We start from the raw sequence: 10245 nt of genomic DNA, 5'->3' as shown, positions 1-10245 counted from the left end.
GGAGGGAGAGGGGAAAATGTGCAACTTGTCAAGGAAAGTATCAAAAATGAAAGCTGCAGACAGGTGGATTCTAAATCATCTGTAAATAGATAAAGGGATTCTCCCTATTAGAGACGAGTCTCATGCTCTGCATGGGACATAGGGGACATGTCTTAAGAGCAAGACCTCCCATCAAAAGGTCCAATTTTTGAAGATGTAAATATATGTGAAACAAGAGAGACTACACTGGGATTTTCATAGAAGGGGTTCTCTGCTCAAAAACAGAAGTGAAATGTTTTAGAAGATTCAGTGAGCAAGGCATACAGAGAGGCTACTACAGTTCTCAATCAAGGGGGCCGAGTTACATCTTGGGCTGGCAGGAGAGCCTGGCCGCATCAGCCACATGGTCCTGGTTTTGCAAGCATGACAGATGCAGCTGGACACCAGAAAGCTAGTGTGGCCTGGCAATGTGTAGCAGTATGACGTTCTACAAGGAGGCCCTGAGAGGACACTGTGTGAGGTAAGATGAAATTTGGTGAAAGTCAGAACCATAAGGTATCTTCTAAGGAAAGCTGCAAGCCTGGAGTGCAACCTGCCTAGGAAAAAGGCTATGTGTGCTGCCCAGAATAGGGGTGACAAATACACACACACACACACACACACACACACACACACACCATATAAATTACATATTCCTATATAATACATATAATACTATTATATAGAGAATATACATTATATATAGAATTATTAAATATCTTTTTTTCTCTCTCTCTCTCTGTGACTCAGCCTGAACGTTAGTTGGTTTTGAGGTTTCTTCGCCAAGCAAATCAGTCGACTACTTTTGAATCCATCCTGAATTAACGTCTCAGGGCACAGGCAGAAGGTGTAGTTACAGTGGGACATAAATGACCTACACCACCAGTAGAGCATTCATCTCGGGCCATGATGGTTGGCTCATGCTGAGTTCAGTCCCAGGAGGCCATTAGCACCTATTCACCATGCGAGCATGTGTGTGTGTGTGTGTGTGTTGTGTTTATGTAAATATATAAATATATATATATGGTAATATATGCTAATTGCCTTGTCTGGTTTAGTTTTTCCTTGTCCTGTCTCATTCCTCCCTTCTGGAGTGAGAATGTTTACCCTGTGCCTTGTATATCAGAACTGTGTAAACTGTGTGTTGATTGTACAGAGGCTCATAGTTAAGACATTGCCTTCAGTCTCAGAAGAGACTTTGGACTTTGGAACAGTACTGGGGCTGTTAAAGACTAGGGGAGTTTTTGAAGTTAGAGTGACTCTGTTTTTCATTGTGATACAGCCATGTGCCTATGGGGGTCAAGGATGGGTAAAACCTTCTGGTTTCGATGTGAGATGACTCCCAGAGTCCCATGTGTTTGAATACTTGGTGTGGGTGCTAGGAATTAAGCCTGGGTCCTCTGGAAGAGCAGTAGCAAATGCTCTGAACACTGAGCCATCATCTTTCTAGCCTTTGCTCTGTTTCTTGACTGCAGACTCAACATGATCAGCTGCTCCAAGCCCCATTCATCTTGCCGTCCAACCAGGACAGACTGCACCCTTCCTAAACTGCAAAGCAAACACTCTGCCTTCCCTAGGATCCTCTTTCTCAGGTATCCCGCCACAACACCAAGAAAAGCAACCAATCAACAGCCATGCATTTCTCATTATTTTACAACATAATGTCTCTAAATATCTATTTCTTTACCTGGGGCATTGGAATGCAATGCCTGCTTCCTCAGGGTATGAGATAGTGAACTAGACGGAATTAGGTCTGGAAATAAGAACTCTACAGAGGCAGGTACACTGTAAATGAGTAGTGTCAATAATGTCACCCTAATAGTTATCAATAATCACCTTGCTTGCTGCCTTAGCTGCTTTCCAGCCGTACCACATGGAGGCAGGTTCTCCCCTCCACACACCCCTGCCCAAACCAGAGCACATGCCTCCCTGGGAATCTTGGTTTGCCCGCCTTGACCTTTCACTCTTGTCCCTTGGGCTCAGAGAACACCTTCTTCTGCCAAGAAAAACCAATTTGTCAACATAGAGAACCTAAGCCTTTGAAAACTTCAAAGTCACTGCCACTTTCCTGTGTCCACAGGAGCATGAGATTTAAGCTTCTGTCCGTGTTTAAAACTAGTAGACGTCAGAAGTCATAAATTAAAGTCATTAAGTCTCTGGCTGCTTCCCCATGAAGCCTCGGGGAGTTTCACACCTCCCGCCAACCCTTCCAACTCCCTCTACACCCCACTAAATACACACACACTCACACACACACACACACACACTGGGGAAACAGCTGTAGGCAGAGCACTGGGGACATTGTGGGGAGCAGGCAAGCAACCTTCACCCAAGCTCTTGGTCACTGGAGAAGAGCTTAGGGCACCTTAGAGATCACCTTGATACTTGAGACTTAGTGCCTAGCAGTGGGTGTGGGTGTGGGGGAGAAGGGGTGCCTGACCAGTTGGAGGGCAAGCTTGGAATTGTATGCAGTGACCAATTCTAGACAAGGAGGCAAACATGAACTGCTTGTTTGAAGGAATTGGACGGCACACAGCAACCTGGCTCATCTGAGCAGCAGTGCCCCCAAAGACCTTTTTCTTTTTAAAGCAGTGATCCCACTAAGCCTTACAGGGAGACCCAGTGGTGCCCAACAAGGGGCTTCTCCCCTCTGTCCTCAGACTTCCATAAAAGGAGAAAGGAATGTCTATGCACCAAATGAGGAGCTCTGAGTCACCACAAAGGGAACACTCCCAATTACCACACAAGGTGGGGCTGCTTTGGAGCCCCGTCTCTCAAGTTATTCCTGTTCCTAGAAAATGATGGGCTGACGTAGACTGACCTCGGGGTTCCCGAAGAGAGAAGCAGCCACACACTCATCCCAGACCCTGGTGCACCCTGCCTGAGAGCCAGACAGTACAGGGTTGCACAGGCAGCACAGGGTTGGAACAGCAGTGAGAGAGGATGGCACTTGGGGTGTGAAGACCCTGTTCCTGGCTGTAGGTCTTTGCCAAGTTATTTACTGTCTACTCTGCCACCAGGCAGACCTCACTTTTAGTATCATCAGAGTTAGACCTGGACTCCGACTCCACTCCTCAGTGACTGGATCAGGGCCTGCCGCATGCCAGTGAGATTGACTAAGTCAAACAGACTCCTGACTCTTGGAAAACAAACTATGGAATAGTCTGGTGCTCGTGAGCAAACAAGTTATGTAATACTGACCCAAAGATACTCCTTTGGGTTTCTGTGAGAAAGTATTATCCTGAGTGGCCCCATACCACCTGTTGGCTTCCTGCAAATGACTGGGTGATGCTGACTGACAGCTCTCCAGACAAACTCAAAGCCTTCCAGGTCTCCAATGGTTGATACCTTCTCTTCATGAAGACGCAATTAGGGTCCATCTTGACCCTATGGAGTCAATGTTAAGTTTGAAGCTAGTAGCTCAGTGGTCTTCAAAGGAGGCCTTAGGCAAGACTTAGCTTTCCCTCTTCCAAGCACTGGCCTGGAGTCACTTCCAGTTCGGCTCCCTCCTTCAAACAACAGCAGTTGTGTTTCACCATGTGTTTGGCACACCATGGAATAATAGCATGTGTCTTCCCTTCCTGAGCCCAAATTCTCTGAGGGTACGTGGTACAGCCAGTCTCCTACTTACCCCATCAGATGTGCTCTGAGGAACAGGAGGGAACCACATACACTTTGTGGGGCAAAGAAAATAACAAAAGTGGTCCCAGGGACCCAAATCACACACACACACACACACACACACACACACACACACACACACAGAAGGCTCTTTGGTGGCAGGTGAGATTTTGACGAGATAAAAAACTCAGCGGAGCCAGAGCTGAGAGGAGCACTGAGCTCCCTGTAGGAACGGCTGGGCCCTGGACGTTTATCCGGATGGGACAAGTGACCAGGTGCATCCAGCTCTCAACCCCCCAGATTTCATCCATCAGTCTAACCGGTAGTAACCATGGGCACTTCAGAAAGGGCTCACATGGCTGACAGAAATGTCACTCTGTGCCTCCCAGATGACACTGCTCTGCCATTTCCTGTACACAACATGCCTGCATGAGTTTATTAGCCCTGGCTGGCTCCAAAGTGACCTTCAGAACGCTAGTAAATGCAGGGGGTGTGGACTGGCTGAGAAGAGGAACTCTTGGCTTCTGGAACCTTAGATATATCTAATATGTCTTTCAGAGCAATCCTAACGGTGCTTGTCTCTTCAAGATACTGTCTTCTGAGCGGGCCTCTTGGGCTCCTTGCAAGAGATCTTTCGTCCTCTAAGATTTGGTGGAGGCACCCAGAGTGTGGCTGCTCCTACTGAGTAAGCTTGCCCCACTGTCTGACAAGAAGGACATAGGATGCAAAGGAGACACCTCTCTGAAGCAAAGCAAAAACAGAACGGTCCATGACACAGGCTGTACCTCCCCACAGCCTCTCAGATCATTTTGTATTGTACAGCTCTCTCCTAAGATGTCTAATCTGGAGCTCCATACTGCTCCACACTGCTCCTCCACATCTGGGGCTCTGCCTGTGCTCCACACTGCTCCTCCTACCCAAAGTGCTATCACCCAAGTCTCCATGGTACACGAGGTGGCCTATACTTCACTTTATATTGCATCTGTGTTGGCACAGAGCATTTCTGAAGAAACCAAACAGATGTTCTGATCAGAGGAAAAGGATGTGGGATCTAGAATCGGGGTGGAGAACTTCTTCTCTACTCTGTTACATTATTTGATAGTTTTTTTTTTCTTTAATGTTCTCCTGCACAGACTTTCTAACTAGAAAATAGTAAAATTCAGACACTATATCCAAAGAGAATAGTAACGTGCTGAGGCCAAATGTCTTTAATGTATATATACCAATGTGTGTGTGTGTGTGTGTGTGTGTGTGTGTGTGTGTGTGTGATGGTTTTGTTGTTGTTTAGGTCTGGGGCAATAACTCAGTTGGTGAAATGCTTGCTGCACAAGCATGAGGAACTAAATTCAATAATCAGAACTCACATCTTAAAAAACTGGAGGTGCCAAAGGGATGGCTCAGCCACTAAGAGCTCTGGCTACGATCCAGAGGACCGGGGTTTAATTCCCAGCACTCACAGGGTGGCTCACAACAGTCTGTACTTCTGGTACCTGGCATGCAAATGGTGCACAAACATACATACAGACAAAGCATCCATATGCATAAAATAAAATAAATAAATCTTTTTAAGCTGGGGGCTGGAGAGATGGTTCAGCCATTAAGAACACTTGCTGCTCTTGCAGAGGGCCTGGGTTTGGTTCTTAGCACAGCCACATGACAGCTCACATCAGTCCATAATTCCAGTTCCATGGGAACTGACACCCCCTCTTTCTGATTTCCACAGGTACCAGGCACACAGGTGGTGCCCATACATATATGTAGGCAAAATATACACATAAAACAAATCTAAAATATGTTCAGATTACAAAACATTTAGGCATAGTGTTAGGTGCTGATAGCCCAGTGCTGGGGAGGCAGGGACAGGTGGATCTCTGGGTCTTGCTGGCCAGTCAGACCAGCCTATTTGGTTAGCTTCAGTCCAAATGAGAAAGCCTGTCCCATCTCAAGCAAACCAGGGGGCTACTGGAAGTTGATACTTCCTGGGGGAGAGAGAAACACTCTTCTTTGAGGATATGGTCTGGCAGGGTTCCCATGCTCCCGTGGATGCCCCACTCCCATGCTCAAAGAGGCAGCATTAACTAGACTTATTCAGCTATATTTAAAAAGGAGGAGGAGGAGGAGACATTGAGCTGAGAGAGGATATATTGGGTGGATATGGAAGAATTGGGGGAGAAAACAAACATAACTATATGGGAGTACATGTAATCATATTTCATTGCATACCTATAGGATATTCTTGAGTATAGCAAGTTGCTTTTTTTAATTTGACAACTCCTGAGAAGACTCCCTGAGGTTAATCTCTGCCTCAACACACATGTTCACATACATGAACCCACATGCACACACACTCACATATAAAACAAACAAAATGGAAGGGTCTTCCTTCATTTTTCTCCAATAAGATGGAGTTCCAAAAGCTTCTACGCCTCACTCATCAACTGCGTAAATTTGAACAAGTTCAACAGAGTCTTTCAGAGCCCTCACCTAATAATTACTGAAATATCGGATGGGGAAATCCACACACACAAAAAGTATTTTCAAGTTGGGTGGGTCCCTTTCCTTTGATGTATTTGTTGATTGCCATACTTTCCGTATAGGACATCCCTTGATACTAGAAACACTGGAAACAGTTGACAAGTGGCTTCCCGGGCCAGAAATGGTGACTCAATGGAGTGTAGAACTCTGCAGAACTACACCCATCAGGACTAGAGAGAGTCTACCTCTGGTACAGGCACAAAGGAAATACCCTGGTTAGGAAAGTTCCTTGCCCAGATACCACTTTCCTTTACTGCCCAGGAACACATGCCACAGAAAGGCTCTGGGTGTGCCAACCAACAGTGCAAAGAGGGAACTGCCTTGAGCGTGAACCAGGACCTGTGTGTGGGCCCAGTCAACCTTGCTTCCTACTGGGGAAACTCAAAGTGGGAGAAACTCAAAGTGGGAAAGCTTCGGGGGTCCACCCCCAAGGTCTCATTCAGGCTCTTGGCTTCCAGATAAAGGCAAGCAGTGCTCCAAAAATGGCTTCTTTATCTGATAAAAGTAAAATTTCAGACTTTGAGCAGGGTTTCTCAGGCGCTCCTGCCAGCCTATCCCGTAAGGAACCTTTATTCTCCAGTAAGTTAAGTCGCCCTTGGCATTAACTTCCGTGTGCGTTTCAAATTCTGTTATCTTGGCAGTTTTTGTTTTGTTCTGTTTTTTTACTTGAACGCAGCATTTTGTGTTAGCTTCTTTTGTGGTTTTGCGGTAGAAAGAAAGAAAGGAAGGAAGGAAGGAAGGAAGGAAGGAAGGAAGGAAGGAAGGAAGGAAGGAAGGAAGAAAGAAAGAAAGAAAGAAAGAAAGANGAAGGAAGGAAGGAAGGAAGGAAGGAAGAAAGAAAGAAAGAAAGAAAGAAAGAAAGAAAGAAAGAAAGAAAGAAAGAAAGAAAGAAAGAGAAAAGCAGAAATGAAGTCTGAGGTTTCGTCTTTTCCCTTGGACTTCTGCCAAGGTTTTCATGGGTTGATATATGCCTCACAAATCCTGCCAGAGGGAAATACCACCTTCCTGAGGCTAACCTTCTACAGCCCACACCCAAACACACATTACTAAACACTAACTAGAAACAGCAGGAAATTCCTATGCGTGGCAGAGACAATAGAGACTGCACAGCAACAGGGACACCGAGATGGGGACAGTGACCCACTTTTGTTTCCAAAGCCAGCGGCTATAGATACTTACAGGGAACCAACACCCAGGCACTACCGCTAAAGTTCTCCTCTGTTGACTGGCATCAACAGAGCCACAAATGCAGCATGTGTGACCTCTCCCTGGGGACACCACCTCCCACTGGTTCCTCCCGGGTGACAGACCCCACTACTCACCTCTTTGTTCCTGCGGGCTGCATCCAGGGAGACAGTACTGTCGCCTCTGTGTTCACCCTCGCCGCATTCCTGGCAGATACACTGCTGGTGCGTGTGGCAGAAGGAAACCAAAGGGCTGTGGTGGGCTGGGCAGGTGCGCAGATCCTGGTCCTTTGCGGGTTCGGTTAGCTGGTGGCTGTGCAGTTTGCTGTTCTCCTGGTGTGGCCGCAGGTGCTCCTCACAGTAGTTCACCATGCAGGTCAGACAGGATTTCACTGCCCTTACTCTGCTGGCCCCAAGACAGAAGTCACACAAGATCTGCTCCTCTTCTTCACCAGGAGCTCTGAGCTTTGCGGGGTCATGACCCTGCTCCTGGGTTTCGTCACCTGGCCTGCTGAGAGGGTCCGCATCTCCTTTTTCTACTGGGATAGCTGACACAGGGTCTGGGCCGAGAGGGGCCAAAGGGTGAGCAGTGATCCCGGTCAGAGGCCCCGGGGCAATCAGATCCAATTCAGCCATCTGGAGGCTCTGCGAACTAAGGGCTAAGGCGGACTACGGACTAAGGCGTCCTTCCTTGCAGTAGGCTCAGGATCTGAGTAGCCCAAGTCAAACCAGAGAGCCACGCCTAGCCGATTGCAGCTGCCCTGAGACATTAACTGTTTCCTCCCTCCCGAGGAAGCTCAGTTACTCAGACAGGACGAGGCTCCTCCAGATTGGCTAGTAGCCAGCCACAGTGACAAGGCTCAGAACTGCCTTGCCACTTGGCTCCTGTGTCTGTTCCTTGGCTCAGGCTTCTCATTCTCATTCCTAGCCCAGCCCTGAAACTTCTATTCTTACGGGACTCGTTCACACACACCCCATAGGCTCTTCCGGAGACCACGTGTGCCTGTGGGACTGGAAAAAAGGGCAAGATTCCTGAGCTCTATTGTAAGCCTCTGCGGCTTTGAGCGTTCCCACAAGCCATATTTTGCGGTGGATCCTCTCTCTCTCTCTCTCNCCATATTTTGCGGTGGATCCTCTCTCTCTCTCTCTCAATCTCTCTCTCTCTCTCTCTCTCTCTCTCTCTCTCTCTCTCTCTCTCTCTCTCCTCCCTCCCTTCCTCCCTCCCTCCCTTTCTGTTCCCCTCCCTCTCCCCTTCTCTCTACTCCATATATTTTTAAAGGGGTCCAAAATGTAAGGACTTTGACAATAGGGTAGCTGCTAATACTAAATGAGCCACCACCAGCTTGGTCCTACCACCACCACCACAAAACTGGCATACATACATACATACATACATATACACATACATACATACATACATAGTCAATCTAGCTTTATCTGATTTTAATAACTTGCTTTTATCATACTTTTGTTTTATTTTAGTTCTCTCTGTGTGTGTGTGTCAAGAGTTTGACATCTAGTGTCTTTCTTAATTGCTCTCTGCCTCATTTCATGAGAGACGACCTCACAATGAACCTGGAACATGCTAGGTCACCTAGCGCAGCAGGCCAGCAAGTCAGAGGGATATTCTAGTCTCGTGCCCCAGTGCTGGGGTTACAGATAAGCACCATTGCATGGCTGCAGGTGGCCATGCACACCTAGCAAGCACTTTACCCACTAAACCGTCCTCCTAGCTCCACTTCTGGTTGACTTTTAAAACTCACTCATTTGAGAGGCCACCCAGTGGACAGGGTCCTGGCCTTCTACTCTCTGCCTAAACCTCTAACATGTGGGCTTTGAGTTGCCTGGCTTGCTTCTCCGAAACTTGATGGCCTTTTGTTGAAATTGACTCATCTGGGCCTGAGCAGGTGACTAGTGGGTGACCTTTTGGCATCAGAAGACCAAACCTTCTGCCCTCAGAACATTCTAACACTGACCTGTCCTGAACATGCATCCCAGGAAGATCCAGGAAGACCGATTATGGTCCCCTCAGCCACCCTTCCCTATCGCATAAATCCTCACCAGACCCCACCCTCCAGGAAGTGGATCTCATTGTGCTTCTCCCCTTCCGTGCTCAGCTCAGATGCCTTCAAATATGATTTTTCTCTTTTGCAAAACGCATGGTCTCTGTGTTTGCCACCCTGTGCAAGCATCCTGGTTCTGTAACCACAGAAATTGATAGATGTTTATAACCCTGACCCTCCAGTGTCAGCTTCTAGGGCATTGCAGGAGCTGACTGAGAATGAGCATGGGAAGGGGCTATCGGATAGAAGAGGGAAGGCACTGTTCCCTTCCACATACAGCTCTATCCAGCCTTTCTAGGCCACGTATCTTACTCTGTGATCTGCACAAAGAGACAGTTGCTAAACTAGCCCCACATCCAGCTAATAAAACTGTTCCTAGATAAGGTATCCTCATTTTCTCAGGCTGTCCTTACAAAGTGCCACAGACTGACTGACTTTGATGACAAAAGTTAATTTCCCGACACCTCTGCAAGGGTGAGCTCCCACGCGTGGCGATGCCGTGGCCTTCTTCTGAGACTGCACTCCTTGGCTTTCCCTCCCCTGTCCTTCATGCCATCTTCCCTGTGCTTGTCTGTGTCCTGGTTGCTTCTTTTTAGAGAGACATCAGTGAGGCTGAATTAGGGGACCATCCTACCTCATTTTTTTCTTAATTACCTGTTCAAAGACCTACCTCCAAAAGCAGTCATGCTCTGAGGTAATGGGGGGTTATGACCTCAGTGTGTGAATTTGAAGGGTGAGGAGGGGGATGAAGCTCATGGCTAGAGGATGGGATGAGAAGCAAGAGGTTCCTGGGGGAAAGAGCTCTTCCAGACGTGGCGTACCCA

At 47.5% G+C, this 10245-nt stretch overlaps 1 protein-coding gene across 1 annotated transcript in view; it reads right to left on the bottom strand.

Annotated features, from left to right (window-relative positions):
- Trim16 (tripartite motif containing 16) overlaps positions 1–8120 on the bottom strand; it is a 22545-nt gene extending 14425 nt beyond the window's left edge. Inside the window, exon 1 of the mRNA XM_021178128.2 lies at positions 7497–8120. Coding sequence (XP_021033787.1) covers positions 7497–7994 — 498 coding nt within the window. The 5' untranslated portion in view covers positions 7995–8120. The remainder of the gene's footprint in view (positions 1–7496) is intronic.
- Positions 8121–10245: the final 2125 nt, after the last annotated feature.

This window comes from Mus caroli, chromosome 11 (assembly GCF_900094665.2).
Source record: "Mus caroli chromosome 11, CAROLI_EIJ_v1.1, whole genome shotgun sequence".
Taxonomy (NCBI): Eukaryota; Metazoa; Chordata; class Mammalia; order Rodentia; family Muridae; genus Mus; species Mus caroli.
This window is presented reverse-complemented; position numbering and strand designations above follow the sequence as displayed.